Raw genomic sequence first — 22,775 nt, forward strand, 5'->3', positions numbered from 1 at the left:
TATAAATTTAAAAATGCACATTTGTGGCCAGGTTCCTGGTGAAGTTAGCCAGCCACAGTTCCTGAGAGGTCCGTCTCTCCGGGTCCTGCATTAACACTGCAAATCTTGCCGTCTGGTTTTGATTCCCTCCCCCCCCTTCTCTCAGAGAGTTTTCAGGAAGTCTGGGGGAGGGACAAGGCTGTTTCTTTTTGTTATAATGGGCCCCTTTGTGGAGATGGAACAAGAGGAAAGTTCTGCCTGTCACATAGAGCATCCAGTGTGACTCTCCCCCTTTTGCTACTCCCAGGCACCAAGGTCCCTTTTGGTGCTGGAGGAGAGGAGGAGGAGGCAGGGAAAGAGAGGGAAGCTCAACTCAGGATGGAACTGCTGGTGCTGCTCAATGCCCTGGCGACTCGGCTGCTTTTTGCCTTGCACTCCCTGCTTGGAGTCTGGAGAGTGACCAAAGTTATGGAGGAGCCCAAATACTGGCTGCTGGCATTGCTCAATCTCCCGCTCTGCATAGAAACAGTGCTCACACTCAAGTTTAAGCAAGGCAGAGGCTACAAATGGTAAGCAATTCTCTCCTGGTCTCTCTCTGCCTGCCTGCCTGTTTCTTTACATCTGCTTCCTATCAGCATCTATGAACCGGGCTCTTATTAGAGCTTACAGCCTTTGTCTTTTGCAACGGTTTATCGTCCCCTCCCCCAAACTCCATCCCCAGCCCTCCAGCTTGTCCCATTCTAGTTCAGTAGAGTTTCCTTCCTTCTTTCCTTCCGTTCTCTTTCTCTCTTTCTCTTCTTTTGAATAAGGTTTTTCTGAATCAAACTTTCTCCTGGAAATGCAACGGAAATGCTGCGGCACTTTCTGACTCAGGTTCAGAAGCACTTGCTTGTCTTTATTGCTGGTTGGGAAGGCTAAGCAACTAAGGGGACAGCGCAGCTATTTGCATTTCGCCACAGAGAGCAAGAAGGGTGGCAGATCAGGATGACACAAAGCGTGAGGCAGAGGAGAAGCACCAATGCCTGTGCTGCAGGGGGACGGGCGGGGGGACGGGGGGCTTGCAGAAGAAGCAACAAGGCCAGCAAAAAAAAAGTGTGTGCAGACAGAAGGCTTGAGTTCATTTGAGCAATAGCTTATCAGGTGGCAAGTTTATATGGGGGGTCAAAATTTTAGCAACACAGTGGATTTGTAGAATTCAGTATAAATCAGACTGTGGCTAAAATGATCCCCTCCTCCTGCTATGACATATGACTGGTATTGATCCACAGTTCCCCTAGGAGTTGATTTCTTTATGTATTATAAGACACTGTGCCCCGTTGCAACAAAGGCAAGTGAGAGCCAACGGGGAAATGTAGAGTCAGCAAAATCAAGAAACGTACGGATTGCCTCCCCAGCGTTCTGTGCAACTCCAGACTTTTTCAACCAAGACACTTCCCTTGCTTTGGAAATCGTGAAGTGATTAAACTGAAGAGTCACCTTAGTGTACAATTTTGCTTGGAGCACTGTGGAGGATCCAGTGCAATTGCACCGAGCATCCTCTGTTCATTTCACAACTCAGAAAATGCAAGGAAGGCGGTCTTTCCAGAGAAGCAATTATTTGGCAATGCCGTGTAGTCTAGAGAAATGGTTACGTGCATTACGACATGTATGGGATGCAACTTCCAGCAGCAGATCCTTTCAGGCAGTTTAATGAACGATGGCATGGTTAAAAGAGAAAAAGGCAGTAAGATTTGTTAACAAATCTTGGCTCAGCCAAACCACACACCTAAAGCTAGCTTGTGCCAAACTGCTAACAGTGTAGCAGCCTACCTTTGTGAAGGCTGGTTCTTCTTTCTTACCATGGTGAAAAGTATGGCATCTTTGCTCTCCTCTGACTTCACTAGATTTCATCTAGCAGGTCATAAGCCACAACAAGCTCCAATCTGACCTAAGGGGGAATCACACAATCACCAGTTGCTTTGTTTAAGGAAATAAGCAAAAGACGGAGAGGGACCCATTTCACACAAGCTTCCCCATCTCTTGATTTCTCAACAACTAACTATGTGAACTGGCTCATTTAAACATCTCCCTGATTTCTTGAGGCAAGCCAATATGAGAATACTACCTTTGGGTCGGGTTGCAAGAGAAATCTGGTTCACATTTACAACCAAATCTATCGAATTTCTACTTCCTGAAAGAAGATGAGAACTGAAACATAGCCATCCTTAAAAATTTACAATCATCTGTATTTTGTGATGCAGCTCTACAATGTTTCACAAAATGTGCCTATTTGTGGGAAATGTGCTTTAAAATGAACATATTAATGAACACAATATACAAACATGCATTGTTATTATTGGAATTCACTTGTAAAAATGTTCATGTTAGTTAAAACAGCCCACAAAATGTTTTTATTAGTAGAAATTCGCAATATAGTACTGAAGAACTTTCGTAAGGATTTCATGCAGAAATATGGAGAACTGAATTTCAGATTGGGAAAAAATGAGAAATGGATAGATTCTTCCATCCCTACTTGGAGGTTTTCTTTTTTGACTATGTGATTCCTAGTCCAGTTTGCTTTTTTCCTAAGCAAAGTTTTTTGTTTTCTCATTCACGCCAAAGGGGAAAACCTAGGGCTTGTGATCCCATTAAACTGTCCTTTTTCAAGCCACAGTGAAATGTGTACAGAAGTACTCGCCAGTGATGCATATGTCATGTCATCAGCTGATGCTTTGGCTCTCTGACTTCATTCCCCAAAAATGAAAAGAGTTTCCTATTACTTGGGTGTATCTTTGGAAACTAGCCCTGTTTTGGTTTATCAAATCCGCATGACATACAATTGTTTGTCTGATAGAACATGCAGATCTCTCTGTCCACTTCTGTGCACCCACGATATGGTCCTGTGATGAATTTAAGCAGAGGTGAGGAGCTGGACTGCTACTTGTGATGAGGCAGTCCCAGCTGCGAAGGCTTCACCTTGGAACTTCATGGGTCTTCTGCAGACCCTTCGCAAGATCCAAGGAGGAAACTCCTATGGGGAAGGGGAAGTTTCTGCAGGGTTTTTATTATGCCAAGTTACCATTCCTATGAGCTGGGTATGCATATCAAAGGCACAAATCTCTTTGCTCACAAAAGAAAAAGGGAGACTTTCCAGTGCTATAATTTATGCTCATTAGTGTACAGATTTTCTACAGTTTAATCTTGAAAATATTCAAGGGTGGCCTTGAAAATCTTGGCCTACCACCCAACTCAGAAAAATCTGGAATGGCACTGCAGGATGATATCAAGGAGCTGCCTGAGCTCCTGGCAAAGGTAGGCAGGATTTGGCAAGAGAACATGACTCCCAAACAGAGAAAGAGAGCAGAGTCAATGTTGGGGATAAGGGTATGTGAGCTTCATTACCTACAAACCCCAAAATCTGGGATCCCCTTGAAACTGGTGCCAAAGTTTTGTAATTGTTTTGTAGCAAAACCCCTGCTATTTGTAGCACCCCACATGCGTTTTACCTTTACCTTTACCATACCATAGACATGCAGGCCAACTGGAGCCCATGAAACTGTCCTTCTTCAAGCCAGTTGGCCTGCATGTCTATGGTATGGTAAAGGTAAAGGTAAAGGTAAAGGTAAAGGTAAAGGTAAAGGTAAAGGTAAAGGTAAAGGTAAAGGTAAGGCCAACTGGCCTAGGCCAACCAGAGGCTTGCGACCCTCACCTCTTCCCTTGTGAGCCCCACCTGGGATGTTGGTTCTTGCCTGCTTTAGCTTCCTAGAGCACACCTCCCACTACTCCCTCTCCCTCAGAGCCCAACTTGTTCTGGCCTGAAACCAGTGGCTCTCAGTCCTGGCAGACCACAGCTACAACTTCCTGAAAAAGAAAGGTTTGAGGAAGACTCTGCTGTCTCTAAGAAACTGGAGAACAAGAGACAACAGATGGGTGTAACCCCCAATCCAACAGTCTTTCTGAGAATGCCTTTTAAAGAATCTGCCATATACCGGTAAATGAATGGGTACCATTCACTCATACGGGGGGAAAATAACATGCTGCACTTCAGGTAATATTTTGCTAGCAACAAAACCAACCTGTTACAACCAAAAAGGACACAGTATCCCTCTTTACTCTGGGTCTTCCCTCTGACATATGGGCCCCCTCTTCACCTCCGCATGTAGCATCACGACTGACCTTTCGCTAATTGCAAATAAAGATATATGCCTTTCTTATTGCTTAACGAAAAGGCTGGAGAGATGGTGATGAATTAGTTCTTAATGACAGACACTGGGAGGAAAGCATATAGTGCGGCTGGCCAAGAATGTTTTCTCAAGATGTCTTCTTTTGAAGAGATAGCTTGAGCCAAAGTCAGTTGGCTGAAGACAACTTCATTAGATCAGCATCGGTCCCTGGCCAGCTGGAAGAATTTTTCATACATTGAAATCCTAGTGGGGAAGCCGTCATCCAGTGCAGAGTGAGTTCCCCGCCACAATTGCTTCTCAGCTTGGACACCTGCTTTATATTGCAGCAATCAGAGGGAAACAAGTTGCATGGCTTCCTTCTTGAAAGGCTGGAGAGAAAATCCATTCCTAGGAACAATGATATAGTAAGTGATCAAAAAGAAAGAAAGAACAGGGATGTTACAGCAATTTGGAAGTTTTAAAAAAAGAGCAGCAGCCTTGATCATGATAGCAAACATAGTACAGTGGTACCTAGATTTACAACCATAATCCATTCCAGAGGTCTGTTTGTAAACTGAAACAGGTTGTAACCCAAGGTGCACTTTCGCCAATGGGGCCTCCGGAAAAAAAATGTGTTCGTAATAATAAAAAAAGGGTTGTAATCCAAAAAAAGGTTGCAAACCAGGACACACACTTCCGGGTTTGAAGTGTTTGTAATCCAAAATGTATGCAAACCAAGACGTATGCAAACCAAGGTACCACTGTATTTTATTATTTAAGCTACCCATATAGTGCTGAATTACTGTAGTTTCTAAGCAGCGGTAGAGAAGTAGCATAAAGAACTTACAGTGTTGGCAGTTCCGTTTGACTGGGACTTTTCCTTTGTGTGTGCTAACTTGAAGATATTTTGTACATGCTGATTCAAGACTATTTATTATGCTTCCAAAATTTGGCTGAAAAGGTTTAGCAAGGGCTGGGGTGGTGACAGAGGGCATTGACAATGGACAATGGAGGCAGTATACCACAGAGGGTGGGTCAGGCTGACTTGTGGGAGTAAGGGCTAGTTCATTCATTCATAAACTGTTTTCTAAAAGACTGCATACATCCAAACATTCAAATTGCATGGCTTCCCCAGAGAATCTTGGGAACCGTAGTTTACCCATCACAATTTCCAGCACCCTTAACAAACTATAGTTCCCATGTGTCCGGGGGGGGGGGGAGAGTGCTTTAAATGTACAGTCAGTACATAGCCTAAGGCCAGGGCAGCTCATATAGTAAATGTAAATCGAACTTGGAAAAGCATTGGTTAAACCATCAGTGCTAAAGATTACATCAGAGCAGTTAAACCCAAAATAAAACCACATCCCAAGAAAAGATTGAACCAGAAGTGCATACCAGAATTATTGTCACAGGTTTCCTGTCGTATTTCTGTGTGTCAGATGATCAGTGTGGGTTGCTCTGTGGCAATACCAGTGATCTCTTTCCAATGAAAAAGAAACTCAAGTAGGTTCTGTATTCCTGGAACTCCTCACTGCTCAGAAAAGTGGGGGTAAGCAGAACAATAATGTGTTGTTGTTGTTGTTTTATGAGCCTCAGAATTGTTGCTGTTGTTGTTGTTGTTGTTGTTGTTGTCTGAAGATGCAGCCGCAGCCACCACTTCAAAAAGTAGGGGAGCATTCGGCATACAAACTCCCCTGAAAATCAGAGTTTCAACAATTTATTTTTTTTTGGGGGGGGGGGAAATAATACCATAGAGTATCGTTCAAAACAGAACAGAATCCCCGTTTCTTTTTCTTCCACATGGCGTCACATGATATTTATCCAACCCATCACTTCATTGTTTTGACAGAAGAAAATGATAGATTGTGCAATTCTGGCTAAGCTTGGTAAATCCAGTTTCTTTTTATTCCTTCCCAGGTTTTCCCCAGCAATATTCATCTACCTGATTAGCATAGTGCCTTCACTGTGGCTTCTGGAGCTTCATTTTGGGAGTCAGGTATTGTTCTTTCTTACAGCATATGATGGCGATGGGTGGGTGTACAGGCTGGGGTGGTGAGCCAAGCTCATTCATAAACTGTTTTCTAAAAGACTGCATACATCCAAACATTCAAATTGCATGGCTTCCCCAGAGAATCTTGGGAACCGTAGTTTACCCATCACAATTTCCAGCACCCTTAACAAACTATAGTTCCCATGTGTCCGGGGGGGGGGGGGAGCTAAATTTGGGCACCATTAAAGGGTGTGATTTGAATTTTCTACCTGAGGTATTGAAACGTCAGCCCCCAACACAGAACACTTGTATTTATATATTTATATACCCAACAAATAGCTGCGCTCGGCAAGAGAGGGCGTCATGCAGATACCACCTTACCAGGAAGTCCATTCTGTATGATTTTGGGATCAGGCCTTTACTGTGGTGGCCCCTGTTGTTTCGAATTGCCTCCCATCACATATCAGACTCAGGCCATCTCTGTTGTCCTTTCTGGCATCTCTTGAAGACTTTCCTCATTCAACAAACCTTGTAGGAAGCAATTAATAAGTGAAGCGAATAATTTATTGATACACCGTTAAGAAACCCCATAATAAATCATGCAAATAATTAAGCTTGGATTCAGTAATACAGCCAAATAAGACTCAACAATCCTATATGCCAGTGATGGGGATCCCATAATCCAGAAGTCAAGAGTCTGCATCTGCAAGGCAACAGGTTCCCCACTTACCTGGAAGTAAGTCCCATTGATCTGCATAGGGATTACTTTGACTGAGCAGACATCCACAGGATTGCACTGTAAGTGATGCAAATTAAGAGAGATTGTACAGACTGGCTTGTGTTGCATTTCTTACACAGGCAACAAAAGCCAGCTTTTATTAGTTTTATTACAGAATCTGGATTATAGAATTTTTCATTTTCCACCTATTATACGCAATCATAGTTATAAGATGGAGCTCTACATTTAGTAAAGGGGAAAATTTAAATATTTCTAATAGCTTGCTAGTGTTATAGGCAGTGCATGAGAAGAAACAACTTCAGTCCCTGGTTGCAGGAGTTAACCTCCTGCTGCATGTGGAATTAATTAAGAGGGTTACCAACCCAGAAAGACATCTGTGCATAAGTGTTATGATGTCACTGAAATCACAGTCCGTCTCTTGGTAGTATGTTAGACATCGCTGAGAGATTTTCATGCACTATCACTACTTAGAATCCCATTAAACATTGCAATTTGTGCTCCATTTACATTTCTCCTTTTCTTGCTTTATTACACATGACCGACTACGATTATATTAATGTCATTTTCCTTGCTCATTGCCACGGCTCATTTACACTTGACATTCAGTACTTCAGTAAATCGCAGTATACACAGTTGCGTGGAATTATATCAATGTTCGGACCAGTACACCAAGGTCACACAAACAGGAAAATTCAAGCACAACCTAACGAGTGTTGATTCAGAAATAAGCTCCACAGTGTGGAATGAGGCTTATTCCTAGACAAGTGTGCACAGAATTGCAGTCTAACAGAACAAACTTATGTACACTTCTTGGGGAGCAAGCTCTACAGAACTCAGTGGGACTTATGTCCAGGTTGTGAACACACAATGCCTTTAAAACACATTTCAAGCCCATGGCTTCTTCCAAAGAATCCTTACAACTGTAGTTTACTCTTTGCAAAGCTACAATTCCCAGCAGTCTAAACAAACTACAGATCCCAGGTGTTGTGACGTGGGGTTTGTGATTTCAGCTCTCTTGACATAATATGCTAGAGACAGTTCTAGTAACACTTCTTTATTAAGGCAAACAAGACTGAAGACTGAGGAGGGGAAAGCTACATTTATAGGGACAGGGAACTAGCTAGAAAGGATACATTTTGGAGGGAACAATATCAGGCAATCACAGTCCTGCCTTTTGGAGGAAACCAATAAGACAGAGGATCCAAATACAGCAGCTTAAATGAACCAATAGTAGCTGTACCCTTTGAAACCAAAAGGCAGTTACTTTACCCTAATGCAAATACAGACAATAATAATACAGATATAAAATCCTTTGACTCAATACACAACAGTTTTGTATGGGTATGTGATTGTGTATGAGCCTGTGTGCATCTTAAGGATGTATGATTGTGTATGGGTCTGCTGACCCCTGAAAGCTGCCGCACCATGACAATGCAGTTGTTGACCTGAAAAGAGTTACCCACCACTATTCTAGACATTAGTGCCCAGCCTTCACAAATGTGTAACCTCCAAGATCCCACTGATCAAAATCAGAATGCTTGTTTTTTGACCCTGAGGTCTCACGGGAGCTAACTGACTTGTGCGAGAGCATGAGCCCAAAAGATGAGCATCTTCTGGTCAGTTGTCACGAGCCAGCTGTCTCATGCCAGAGCACTGGACTACAAAATGGGACATGCCAGGACCCAGTCAGAAGCTGAGATGGCTTCTTTAATTCCAGGATATGCTGCTCAATTTAGGACAGTTGAGGGGTATGCAATTGGCCTGTTTTTAGTACATGTGGGTCACCAGTCATCAACGTCAATAGAGCAAGCATTTTCTAAGACATCGGCATCTATTGAGTAACATCTTTTGAAATCAAGGCAAAAATACAGTATTGTAATAGCACGCAATATTGAATGGTTGTTATTCTTGGACACTTTTCATGCTACTTTCCCCTACAAAGCCTTCTGGAAATGTATGCAGTAAAGGGGCCAAAATTGGCCAGAAAATGCTATACCTGTTGAAAAGGAAAAACCAGATTCTGTACAACACATATTAGTGGAAGCTTATATATATATATATACATATATATATATATATATATATATATATATATATATATATATATATATATACAGATTCTGAAAGTCTCCAGTGGTGATGCCAGATGTTAGAAATAGGCTAAACAGAGTGTTGGGTATGGCGGTTATAGAAAAAATTACAGCTTATTGAATTCAGAAAAGCTGGAAGAATTGCTGAATCTTTCCCAAGTAAAATGGTCTTCATTTGTTTTAGCTAAGCGCTTGGTTTTTCATGCATTAGTGCAGATGAGGGGAGAGTTTGGTTTATTCTAAAAATTGTGGTATGGGATATTTCCATTGCGCATGCAAAGTCCATTTATTGTATGTTTAAAAATTCATCTGTCATATTATTAATAATAAAAAAGAAAAGGCCACGTTTTTATAACCTCATGAATGAATCAAGTCGACTGCATAACTGAGAGAGAACAAGAGAGATGAACAATAAGCATCTCATTTCAATAAAATAAAGCAGCTACTTTAAGCTCTCTTCAAGTATGGAAGGCTCTCCCATGTTGAAGTTGGAGTGGGTCTGTGCTGGCGAGGCTGCAGGTTTGAGCTAGCCCCATGCCACACAGAACTATTCTTGCACATAGAGGTTTCTCTTCATATGTTCCCACTCAGCACAGGAACTTCCTGGGGCTGGCTAACTCGGCAGCACAACCTCACTCCTTCTATCTACGAGAATTCTCCCCCCTGAGTAACATCTGAAGAGGGCCAAACAGTTCAGTTTTCTCTTTGTTAATGGTAGCCAGGTTTGCACACCACACTAACCCAAACCATGGTTTAACATCAACATGCGCGTGTGCGGACTCCCAGAGATGAATCTGCAACCTCTTTGGTCCTTTTTTTTGCTGCCATGTTGCACTGAGCAAAGCCACGGTTTTGCTGGCTATCCAAATGGGACTTGTGGTTAAGATCTCTCCTCAGCAGCAGTTGGCAGGGCTGAGCAGGATGGTTATTAAGCAAGAGCTTAACCATAACTTCAGATGACACAGTGAGGCAAACATTGGCTTAGCTCAGTGCGGCACAGCAGTTGAAAGGCCAGAGAGGAGCAAAGTGGTTGCAAACGTTTCCCAGAGCCCACATGCTTACACATTCTCTATAAGCTGAGATTCACTTAGGGTGATGTGCAAACCAGGCCATTATGTACACAGCTGCGATATATATATATATATATATATATATATATATATATATATATATTCTCACATTGTAAAACATGTTCCAAGAGGTAACTAGCAATTATAGGACTGCTTTGTTTCTGGTAAAGCAATTGCAGTCTTGACTTCATTCCAAGTGTTTCGTTGCATAGCTATAGGAGAACTGCATGGCATTAAATGTGTGTGTATGTGTGCAAGTAGGATGCAGGTTATTAAACAGTCAGATTTCATCAATAGGTTTTTAAGAATGCAAATCCACACCAATGGGGAATTTTCTTCCAAGGCGAACACTAGCTTTAGAGGAGGAATTTTCCTCACAACTGTAACAGGAGATTAATTGGTTAATTTCTTTCTTCTTGTTTGTTCTGATACTGTTACTTGTCAGTTTTTTCCTTTTTAAAATTTACTTTAAATGCAAAGACACATTTAATGTCATAACTATTTTGAGGTTCACAATGACTACAACTTATATGTGGCTAAACAAAAGGCAGTTCTAGAGAACCGGGGACTCCTTCCAGCAACACAATTGACACTCGTCTCTAGAGTTTACAAGCAAAGCAAATATAAAACATGTATTGTAATTCCCTCTTGACAAGAGAATGTGCACTGAAATTGCAGCTTACCTTTGACCCTGTCGTAGCAGAAAATCTCAGTCTGCTGGCAGCAGTTCTAAATATATAAGGAAATGAAGGGGAGATTAAATTAAATGTTGTTTTGTTAAAAACCTAACCATGGCACATTTTTGAGGATACAAGGAGAGACAGACCTTCATGCCTCAAAATGCCTGTTTTGACTTGAAAACGAAGTCTGAGTGCAGAGAGAGAGAGAGAGAGAGAGAGAGAGAGAGAGAGAGAGATATCAAATAATCTTCTTCCTGAAACAAGATCAAAATGTCTACATGGTCAGGTGTACTTTCACAAACCTGTTTGAAGTTGATCAGCAGATGCAGGTCTCAAAGTATTTGAGAATCACAGAATTACATTCATTCAGAGATAGATAGATAGATAGATAGATAGATAGATAGATAGATAGATAGATGATAGATAGATAGATAGATAGATAGATAGATAGATAGATAGATAGATGATAGATAGATAGATAGATAGATGATAGATAGATAGATAGATGGATAGATAGATAGATAGATAGATAGATAGATAGATAGATAGATGATAGATAGATTGAGAGAGAGGCAGGCAGGCAGGCAAGCAGAGAGACAGACAGGCAGATGGGAGAGTACATTTGCTCAAACCAAGGTGGTATAGCAGGTGTCATGCCTGCCCAATCCTAGTCCCTGGCTCCCCTTAAAGCCTTGGCTGTTATCATAGGTGCCAATTTGAATAAAATATTGTGGGGGTGGGGGAGGTAAGCCCTGCCCCGCATAATCAATCACAAGACATGGCACATGCACACCATTTGAATGGCAATGTCCATCAACTTTGGGGGAGGGACCCCTCAAATATTTTATGGGGGTGGGGCTGAAGGGACCTCAGCCCCTAGGAGTTGGCTCCTATGTCTGAGAGGATTCACAGTCTTTTAATATACAAAATATGGGGGCCCCAGTGCCCTAACTTCACTCATCTGTTGTGTTCAGTTTACAATATAATCTGTGTTTAGTAAAGTGGTGTGAGGTACGCCTGTGAGTAGCTGAATGAAATTTCAGGTTTCCAGCTGAAAACCAATGGATACTTTGGTAAAATAAAACAACTCAGTATGCAGCATTCAGAGAGTTCATAATGCTGTGCATATATTACATCATTAATCTTTACAACCACCGAATGAGCTTCTTATTGGCCTGAAATGAGAGATTGTTAGGAAGATAGGTTATAATAATAATAATTTATTATTTCTACCCCGCCCATCTGGCTTGGTTTCTCCAGCCACTCTTTAAAAAACCTCATCCAGTTTTCCACTTTAGATGTTTTTAATGGTCTCCTCCAGTTAAATAATGAACAAGTCAATGAGAGTCAAATTCAGTTTTCAACCACACATCCTTTTTTTGGTGCAGAAGGATTGCTGCCCTGCATTCAAATGATTTTTAAGGTTTACCTCCCTTGCCTTTCCTCACAATCTTTATGCAATAAAAAATATTGTTTGTCAGTTGCTGTTCTGACGATATTCACAGGGGCCCTTCTTACATCATGTGTGTGCCAAATGAGTTCCTTCCTGCCTGTAATCTGAGGGAGGAGGAGCCTATGCTGTTGCTCCTCCCACCCCAGTGTGGATCATTTCGAAACTGGGACAATGCTGCCATTTGGACTCTTTCCACATGTTCTGGGGTTTCTCATGTTACCTGAACAGTGTAGGAGGGTCCACACATTACAGCAGTGTTAAGCAATATGGGTTATTTTAATTAATGTCTATACAGAATTAGAGTCTGATTTATCCCCTGAATTGAATTTTTATTGCAGGCTTGCCATAATGAATCGGATATGCGGCCATTCACTCCAAAATATGAACCCGCTTATCAAAGCAAGGCCATAGATGGTCCCATAATAGGAACGGTAAGCAGGGTCTCATGAAATGACAGCGTCTACTTAATTCTTGAAATGTTGGTGTCTGAACTATCTTGAATTCTACTACTGTGAACTGTGTTGTATTATCAGTTGTGAGGTCTTCTAAGACACCTACTTTTAAAAGAGTGTCCTTAAGTTGTGCAATGACGCTGTGGCAGATAATGTCACACAAATGCAATATATCAAGGGTTTAGCATTACAAGAATGAGCCAAACCTCCCCTTGAAGTCACATGCTCATCCTCTGCTGCGGCCCTAAAGAGACCACGCTTCCACTTCTTTTTAGATTAATCACAGTTTATAGTGATTCAACTGTGGTTAATCTTAACTCCGGTTAGTGAAAACAAGCCAGTTTCATAAACAATGGTTTGAAGTACTGTATGCTTGTTTCCACTAATTATTGTCCAGATGTTTTGGGACTACAATTCCCATCATCCCTGACCACTGGTCCTGTTAGCTAGGGATGATGGGAGTTGTAGTCCCAAAACATTTGGAGGGCTAAGTTTGGCCATGCCTGGTTTAGGGTTTTCCCCCTTCAACATTTGTGGCAATAACAATACAGCTTCCTCTTATTATTAATCCATTTCTATGTTTAGCAAATTACTTCCTTGGCATTATCAAGGCACTATCTATAATATGTATTATAAAATGGAATAAAGTGTGTATCAAAGTTGGCTAGGCTGGGTCTTATATCTGTCCTTATATCCCTCTTTAGCCAAGATGATTGTAATTAGAAATGCTGTTGGCTTCTTTGCCCCCCCCTTCCCCCAGCATGAAGAAGTAAATTCTTTACTTTGTGGCGAGGTGAAAGCAATCAAATATCTCTTTCCATTCAAGCCATATTACGCCGAAAGCATTTGGTCCAGAAAACTGGGTCATTTCAAGGATCTGTGAACCACAAACCTCTGGCACCAAGTCAAGAAGTGCTGCCAGGATGCATATCCCTTTATAGCCCTCAAATGTCCACAAATGCAGTGAATGAGCCAAAAGCGGCTAGGAGCAGATTCTGCCCCTGCACACTAAAAAGCATGTTTCCTATGCGTATCTTCCTTTGTGTATCTTCCTATCTGGGAGCGGCCACTGAACTGGAAGCGGCTGCCAAGAACACATAACACCGGTCTTGAAAGACCTACATTGGCTCCCAGTATGTTTCCAAGCACAATTCAAAGTGGTGGTGCTGACCTTTAAAGCCCTAAAGGGCCTCGGTCCAGTATACCGGTCCAGGATACCTGAAGTATACCCCCATCTTTCTGCCCAGACACTGAGATCCAGCGCCGAGGGCCTTCTGGTGGTTCCCTCGCTGTGAGAAGCCAAGTTACAGAGAACCAGGCAGAGGGCCTTCTCAGTAGTGTCACCCGCCCTGTGGAACGCCCTCCCACCAGATGTCAAAGAGAAAAACAACTACCAGACTTTTAGAAGACATCTGAAGGCAGCCCTGTTTAGGGAAGCTTTTAATGTTTAACAGATTATTGTATTTTAATATTTGTTGGAAGCTGCCCAGAGTGGCTGGGGAAACCCAGCCAGATGGGCAGGGTCTAAATTATAATTATAATTATTTTTATTATTTAGGCAGAGCTCCACACGATCAGGAACCCTGAAAAAGCAGGATTAGGAATATAGGAACCTGCTTTGTACTAAGGCAGTTCACTGGTCCTTGGGAAGATAGGAACTGTAGTCCTAAAATTTCTGGAGGGCTACTCTTAGTGGTGGAGCAAATGCCAAGTTCTATTCCTGGGATTTCAGCATCACTGAGAAAGACCCCCAACCTGAGACCTTAAGCAGCCATTCTTGGTCAGAGCAGATGATACTGAGGTAGCTGGGCCTATGGACTCAGTACAAGGCACCTTCATGCACTGTCAGACTTCATGCAACTGTCAAAAGCCAACCCATCTTACATTCAGATTGTCATGAGGCCAGGGCAACATGAACGGACCTCATCTTCCGCACCTACCATGCACTGAACAGTCATGTGAATTGGCCTCTAGTGGCAGAAGCTTCCTTTGGATAGCTTTTGCTGAAAGTTCAGATGAGTCCAACATATTGGGTTTTTTAGAAGTGCTGAAAACCATCTGTCCTGGTTCAGGTATAGGGATGAGGAAGAAATCTGATCCAGTTCACATTTAAAGGCAAACCTACCTAATTAGCACAATATTGGAAATGAAACACAATTTGCACTTCATCGAATTTTGCAATGTAGTTCCTGAGCCAAGTAATTTGTACATACTCCACAAGGAACCCAGGGTGGCAAACAGACCCACAATTTACAAACAGAAATATTCTAAATGAGTTAAAACTTTCTAAAAGCAATTACGGTTGAAAACATTCTTAAAGCAGTTACAACTATAAACCTTGTTCCATCCAGCGATATCAGGGTTAGTTGTGCATCTAAATGCATCTATTAATAAAAGTAACATATTAAAGGCATCATTATTCGTGGAAATTTCTTTACAAAAATGTATATTTTAAGCAAAATTGCATACAAAAATATGTATTGACACTAAAATACTGATATTTTTGAGGAGGATTTAAAATGTGGAAGTGTGGAGAATTGTAATTAAGATTGGACTAATGAAAGACAGGGGACGCAGGTGGCGCTGTGGGTAAAACCTCAGCGCCTAGGACTTGCCGATCGCATGGTTGGCGGTTCGAATCCCCGCGGCGGGGTGCGCTCCCGTCGTTTGGTCCCAGCACCTGCCAACCTAGCAGTTTGAAAGCACCTCCAGGTGCAAGTAGATAAATAGGGACTGCTTACCAGCGGGAAGGTAAACGGCGTTCTGTGTGCTGCGCTGGCTCGCCAGATGCAGCTTGTGACGCTGGCCATGTGACCCGGAAGTGTCTGCAGACAGCGCTGGCTCCCGGCCTATAGAGTGAGATGAGTGCACAACCCTAGAGCCTGTCAAGACTGGCCTGTACGGGCAGGGGTACCTTTACCTTTAATGAGAGACAGGACTTGACCGAATCACGCATCCCTACTCCTGTATCTGTTCATATTTCCCACAGTTCCTATCTTGATGCTTGTTTTTATGGCTCTTTGCGACAGGCCATAGAATTTGTCAACACAATCTCCGCTGTGTGTGAGTCAGTTTGGATGCTTGGTCTCCACCAGACCTTCCTACTGCTGCTTATCATTGGGAGATGGCTTCTTCCCATTGGGGGTGAAATCACCCGGGACCAGTTGTCGCAGCTCCTTCTTATGTTTGTGGGGACTGCAGCAGACATACTTGAATTCACAAGTGAGACCATGGAAATTGAGAACGTAAGGTAGGTGATTTGGTAGAACACCAATTATTTTGGAGGCCTTGGTCATGTCAGTCCCTGAAGAACTTCACCTGAAAATTCAAGATGTTCTTCAGATAAATAGGAAGAGGCAATTTTTGTCTAAGTAGGATTGTGAATTTAAGAATTGCAGTGTTCTGTATCACTTTGCAAATGAAAGGCATCCAGCTAAATAACAATAAAAGAAAGTTAGGCATTCCTGAGTTCTACCGAACAGCAATGCTACAAAAACTAATCTCAACTGACTTCTTCCTTTGCTTTCAATGGGATTTAACTGTAGCTAATTTATTGCAGTGTGAGATTTCAGAGGCAATACCTACATTATTTGGTGCATGGAGTGATAACACAGATAGTGTATTTCTCTATCTCTCTGCCCATTTACCTATGTTAGACTAATGCAACATCTGCATTACATAGAGATTCAGTCATTAGCTTCTGATCAGTACCTGTAGACAGCAGAAGTGGGAACAGGGGAATATTGTAGCACACAACAATGACATCTGCAAAGGGTAATGGAACAAACTTGTTTCCTGTTGATTATATATGAAAGGCTCCTAGACTTCTGCCTTTTTCAGCAGTACTGCTTCTAAGCAAAATGTCTCATTCCAGAATTGCTGAATTACAGTGGTTTACAGGATTCCGGATTCAGCAAATATCTGAAATTATGCAAATGGAAACGTTCACATGTGAATGCTGTCAACCCCAGAGAAATGTTACAAAAATAAGGAATCTCAGGGGTGCACCCGTCATAGACAGGGAATGTTGACAGCCACCTATTGTCAGCACTCACTCACGGATTTCCCAAAGCAGGAATCAATTTTTAGGCATACACAAAACATATTTGGGTTTGGCAATATTTGCATGCAGTAATTCTCCTGATTTTGAACATTCACTGTAACATGCATAATAGTACTTCCAAGCAGTAATCAGCTGCTACATCATTGTCTAATGCGTAGGCTGGCTCAGGAACACATTCAAGACAGGGAGAGTTTGGGGCACTAGTCAAAAACATTATTTCACAGTTGGGTATTTGATACTACGTATTTGAAACTGCTGGGAGGCGGGTGGCGCTGTGGGTTAAACCACAGAGCCTAGGACTTGCCGATTGGAAGGTCGGCGGTTTGAATCCCCACGACGGGATGAGCTCCCAGCTCCTGCCAACCTAGCAGTTCAAAAGCAAGCAAAAAAGTACAAGTAGATAAATAGGTACCGCTCCGGCGGGAAGGTAAATGGCGTTTCCGTGTGCTGCTCTGGTTTGCCAGAAACGGCTTAGTCATGCTGGCCACATGACCCGGAAGCTGTACGCCGGCTCCCCTGGCCAATAAAGCGAGATGAGCGCCGCAACCCCAGAGTCTGCCACGACTGGACCTAATGGTCAAGGGTCCCTTTACCTTTATTTGAAACTGCTGCTAGTATCTATCTAAGATAGCTACAGAACTAATTTAATTGCTGTTATATCATTGTTTCATTTGTTATTTGATTGTTGTCTCTATTGTCCATTTGGTATTGCACTTTATTGCATTTTTGTTGCTTGATAAAAGGGGAGGGGTGCAAATATTTTAATACATTGCAACAGGCACTACATGTGCCTCTAGGACTGAGATGCCCCAGTGTAAGGAAAAATGCAAAACAGAGCCGCTCCAAAGAACTTGCCGATAGCTCAATCCTATGCAAGTCTATTCAGAAGCAAGCCCCGTTTAATTCAACGAAACTTACTTCTGAGCAGGCATGCATAGGAGTCTGCTATAAGAGACCATTAGGGGAATTATACCTTTGTTCAGGAATCCCAGGCCCTGACCTATATAGAACATGCTTTGTCCCCTGCATATACCACTGTCTGCCTTATCACCACCTCACAAGTTCCCCATCTCCAATTAGTTTCTGAGCTATATTTTCACTTTGCACTAGGCAGGAGGATACAGGCCAGAAGCTGGATGCTGCCCATAGGATATTATTTGGTCATTCCTCATCCTGAGATTCTGAGCACAAGGGTCTGGGAGACATTACTGTAACCATGCTAGAATGCCATAAAAGTCACAAATGCCAATCAAACTCTTGGGCTGCAGTTTTGCTAATGGTTCCTGCCAACACACACGGAAGCTTGGATTTATTTAAAAAACAAACCCTTAATTGGATGTCTTGTTTTCAGGCTGGATTGTTTTATAGTATGTTTTGGTTAATAACTGGGAAAACTGGGTCTTTGGTCTTGTAAAATATCCTTAACATTATTTCTATACCTGGATTGGATTCCATGAATTTTCTCACTACAGTGGTACCTCGGGTTACAGACATTTCAGGTTACAGACGCTTCAGGTTACAGACTCCACTAACCCAGAAATAGTACCTCGGGTTAAGAACTTTGCTTCAGGATGAGAACAGAAATCGTGCTCCGGCGGCGCGGCAGCAGCATATGGCCCCATTAGCTAAAGTGGTGCTTCAGGTTAAGAACAGTTTCAGGTTAAGAATGGAGCTCCAGAATGAATTAAGTTCTTAACCCGAGGTACCACTGTATTGAGGGGTCCTAAGAAGCTCCCAGCCCCATGAGCTGGACTTGGTTGCATTTTAATATGATGGCATTCCATATGCTTTGGATGGATAGCTTTTTAAATGTATGTCAATCATTTTTGTTCATTTTAGGACCAACCGCGCTGTCGTGTATGCAATCCTAGCCGTATGGACTTGGAGCATGCTGCAGTTCCCCCTGGATCTTGCAGGTGAGGGACAGGAACAAATTCCAAGGATTTAACTCAAGAGTTTATGGAGGGGGTTATCCTACATGCCACTAAATAAAGAAAAAACCCTCTCCATTGAAACCTTGATTAGCAAGGACTAACTTCCCCCACCAGAAGCTTAGGCCACTCTGACTTCCTTAAAAGTAACATAAGCCAATGGGAACAAGTGCCTTCTTGTCTCGTGAAAAGTTCTGGGTTGCTGGCATCTGTCTAAAGCCCTTTACAAGAAGCTATCACTTAGCTGAGATGGCAAAGTTCACATGTGGCACTAAAGTGGATTTCCGCAAATCCCAGAAGTAGTCTCTACACTGGCATTCACATGTGAAATGTAACATGGGAGTGAAAGCATACCAGCAGTTCTACACTGTAGATAGCAAATCACAGAAGTTGCCACACCTGAGATCATAAACTGCTGGCTCATGTAATCTCACTTCTGTGAATGAAAGCTTTGGATGCAGGAGAAATTCAGTTCAGTTCTCATTTAAAGGTGAACCAACCTAATATACACTTCCAAAACAATACACCAGTTGAAACTCTGCCCCCCTTAAAAATTCACACTTCTCTGAATTTTCCAATCAGTTCTCTAGTTTTGAAAAATAATAATAATATATTAGTGAAAACAAAACACAAAAAAACACATTTTATTAGGTAACCTGGCTTTGCAAAAATGTGTATATTAAGCAAAATTGCATACAAGCTTAGTCAGAAAATTTGCATGAAAATGCCGGTGAATATTCATGAGGACTTCATATGATGCTTCACTTGATGTTACTGCAATAATAACAATGGTCTTCCTTGTTTGTAGTGCAACATGTTGGCTGCGGTCGCCCAGGCTCCTCAAAGAGGGTCTTCAGTTTGCTTCTTTGCAGATACAGTGCAGACCTGTGGAACATTGGGATCAGCTTGTTCATTCAAGATGGCCCCTTCCTCGTGGTGCGCTTGATACTGATGGGCTATTTCCAAGTCATTAACCAGATGCTGGTGTTTTTCACAGCTAAGAATATCTTAATTGTGATGCTACAACTATACCGTCTAGTAGTGTTATCATTAGACTTCCACGCTTCCCTTCGGAATCGTCCAAACAGCCGGAAAGGAGGAGTTGGCTGTTGCCCATGTGAGCCCAACACTATCAGCCTTCCACCCAGCAACTGTGATACCGATGAAAGGGAGCGTCCTTCAGTTGCTCTGGAGGATTCTTCATCAGTCACCGTTGACGGCCTGTGAGCTCAGATCTCCTTTTCATGATGTTCAGTCATTTCCTCCCTTGGCTACATAGAAAGGGGACTGGCATATCAGAGGCAGTCTGATATATTTCCTGTCCGCTTCAAGATGAATATTTGATTCTCGGAAGCAAGAGGAAGTGTTGGAGCAGCAAACTTGCTTGAATGGAAATGTTGCAATCCTACTGATTTAAGTAGGCAGGCACTAAATCCGCAGTATATTTATTTAATGGGATTTAAATAGAGGTAGTTTTTCAGAACTTAAAGAAAATGTGATGCGTTGGAGTACTTCGCTATTGACTCTTAAAGACACTGAGCTATCAGAATATTTGCCTATAGTATGGTAGAGAAACTATTTACCTCTCTGGGGAATCACTTCAACTGTGACAACGGCATGCAAGTGTTTATGAATGAAATAACACATCCCTTCCACTCATCTGATGTGGAAACATTATACAGTCAATGAATGCAAGAACTGTTTTAGTATTATGCCTCTCTTGACTAGATCGATAATAATGGTGGTGTTTATCCCATGTAGGAATGTGAAAAGAGCATGCAGTTCTTTCTTTCAGATACAGCCAAGCAAGACATTTCCCCCAAAATCTTGCTCAGCATTTCATCAACATCATGCCTGGTTTAACCCCACAGCAAATTCACTTTCTTGAAGAATTTTATAACAGTTGTTTTATACAAAGGTACAGGTACTTGTCCTTTTCACAATATCAGGGCATTTTAGGAGACCACAAATCTGTGATAGCTTTTACCTTCTCAATATGGTTCCAACTGCTGGGCAATCAATAAGAGTCAATTATTTTTTATGGACAGTCTGCATGAAAACTGATGATAGAAACACCAGATGTTGAAGTCATCTAGTGCACATCTGGTTCTCTGTGAGCATTGTGTGAATTTCCCTCAGGATCTGGTCAACAAATGAAATTGTGAAAAGTTGTTTTCACATATCCTCAGACTTTGAAAAGAAATGTTGAATTAGCAAATGGATTATATGAACGAAGTGGGGTGGAATATTCAGTACTGTAATCACTGTTGTAAAGGTTGCATGCTTACATATTTTTATTTTTTGACAAATGTTTGCAAAGAAAAAAATAAATAAATGTCCAGATAACACAGACATTTCCCCCTGCTCAAGGTACTCCCAAATCCACATTAGTCTAGATATTGTGAAGTGGGGGGGAGGGGGGCTTGCAAAGGGCCGTGCTGGGTTATTGTTTTTTGCAAAGCCCCTTCCACAGGTGAGTTTGCTTCTGGTTTGGTGCCACAGGTTCCCCATCTCTGCTATACAGGATGGTTGTAAAAAATGAAATTTTGTGCTGAGTCATGTTAGGCTTATTTGAGTGAGATTCTGGAATTGCTTCCTTCCAGTCAGCTGCCTCAGAGGGAAGGTAGCTCTGTGGTGTATCTGGAATTATTAACAACAGCAATTTTGAGGGTTGCATTTCCTCCAGTCACTAGATAATGCTATCCCACTTGGCTTGAATTGACTTCTTTACCTAGTACACGACCTAAAATTAATCTGCAGCTTTGCTCATATAAAAACGGCAGTGTCTGTCATTACTTCTGCTCTTTACCTAACAAGGAACCTGTGTTTTTTACTTAAGGAAAGGCTGGAGGCAGAGTAACTGCTGGATTTTTACATTTACAAAAATGGGGGGGGGGGCGGGATCAGCCACTGAGTGCTTCTTGGAGCCTAAAAGTAAATCCTATGGGCTTTAAGAGCAGAGCAGCTTCCATGTTAAGTTAGAAAAATAAAGAACAACACTATTGCAAAGGTTTGCTGAGATGATCGTTTAAAACGCTTTGAACATTCAAATAGAAAAGGTGTATTAAAATACGTTTATCCTGATTTTCACCATGTTGGTATCAGTGGCTTACAACAATAAAGTAGACAATATGCAAAATTTAAAACATAAATTAAACCCCCATAATTTAAAACCTCAAGACTTTTTAACTTTTTATTTTAAAAAAGGGAAACATCTGAGAAGCATTTGGCGTGCAATGGCCTCCTGAAATAAATATGTTTTGACCAGGCGTTTGAAACTCTGTAGGGACTAAGTATATACAATGCAGGTATGCTGCTAAGATTTCTACATGCACAGGAAAAAAACAATGTTGCTGTTTCTTCCCAGTCATGAAGGCAATGGTCATGAGATGGTTAATGCTTGGGCATTCTTGTTTTCAATATACTTTGGAGTCAAGGGGAACCTGGGTGGCTTTAAAGGGCTAGCATGCAATGAACACAATGAACTGGCTGCTTCTGATATTTTATCCTCTGGCTCAAAAAGACGGTGCTCTTAAGCCTTTAAATTTTTTCACTATGGTATAATGTCTGCTTTTTAGCTCTTTTTTGTTTGTTTGTTAAGAATTCCATCGAGCTAGTATGCAGAAGAGATTTGGCAATAATTTTTAACACTTTCCCACAGATCTTTTGCGAATAAAGCACAGATACTTCTGTTTACTACCCTACAAACCACATTATTAGCCCATTTCATAGACAGGTCCACACAATAAGTAGCACATGGCCAGAACTGGACTTGGGGCATTCTAGTGCAAATATAAAATAATTGCCTTTAAGTCAATGTTTTTGTTTAAACAAAGGACACATTTGGACTGTAAATTTGCTCTACAGAAATGAATGTGGAAAGATTTCATGTTCATCAAATACTGAGGACTCAAGAGAAACTGCATAAAATGGTCTGGAATGCAAAAAATGAACTCTGGGACCTGCGGTCAACTGGCCTAGGCCAATTGGTAAGGTAAAGGTACCCCTGACCACTAGGTCCAGTCGTGGACGGGGTTGCGCACTCATCTCGCTCTATAAGCCAAGGGAGCCAGCATTTGACCACAGACAGCTTCCCGGTCACGTGGCCAGCATGACTAAGCCGCTTCTGGTGAACCAGAGCAGTGCATGGAAACTCCATTTACCTTCCCGCTGGAGCGGTACCTAT

General features: G+C 42.0%; 1 protein-coding gene across 1 annotated transcript; it reads left to right on the forward strand.

The window, feature by feature from the left end:
- The first annotated feature begins 190 nt into the window (after window positions 1-190).
- Window positions 191-20,941, forward strand: TMEM26 (transmembrane protein 26). The gene is made up of 6 exons (XM_081192053.1): window positions 191-548; window positions 6,039-6,117; window positions 12,482-12,574; window positions 15,625-15,845; window positions 18,498-18,574; window positions 19,398-20,941. The coding sequence occupies exons 1-6, from the start codon at window positions 358-360 to the stop codon at window positions 19,814-19,816; spliced, it is 1,080 nt and encodes a 359-aa protein (XP_081048179.1). The 5' UTR covers window positions 191-357; the 3' UTR covers window positions 19,817-20,941.
- Window positions 20,942-22,775: the final 1,834 nt, after the last annotated feature.

The sequence above is a fragment of the Podarcis bocagei genome, assembly GCF_964188305.1.
Source record: "Podarcis bocagei genome assembly, chromosome: 4".
Taxonomy (NCBI): domain Eukaryota; kingdom Metazoa; phylum Chordata; class Lepidosauria; order Squamata; family Lacertidae; genus Podarcis; species Podarcis bocagei.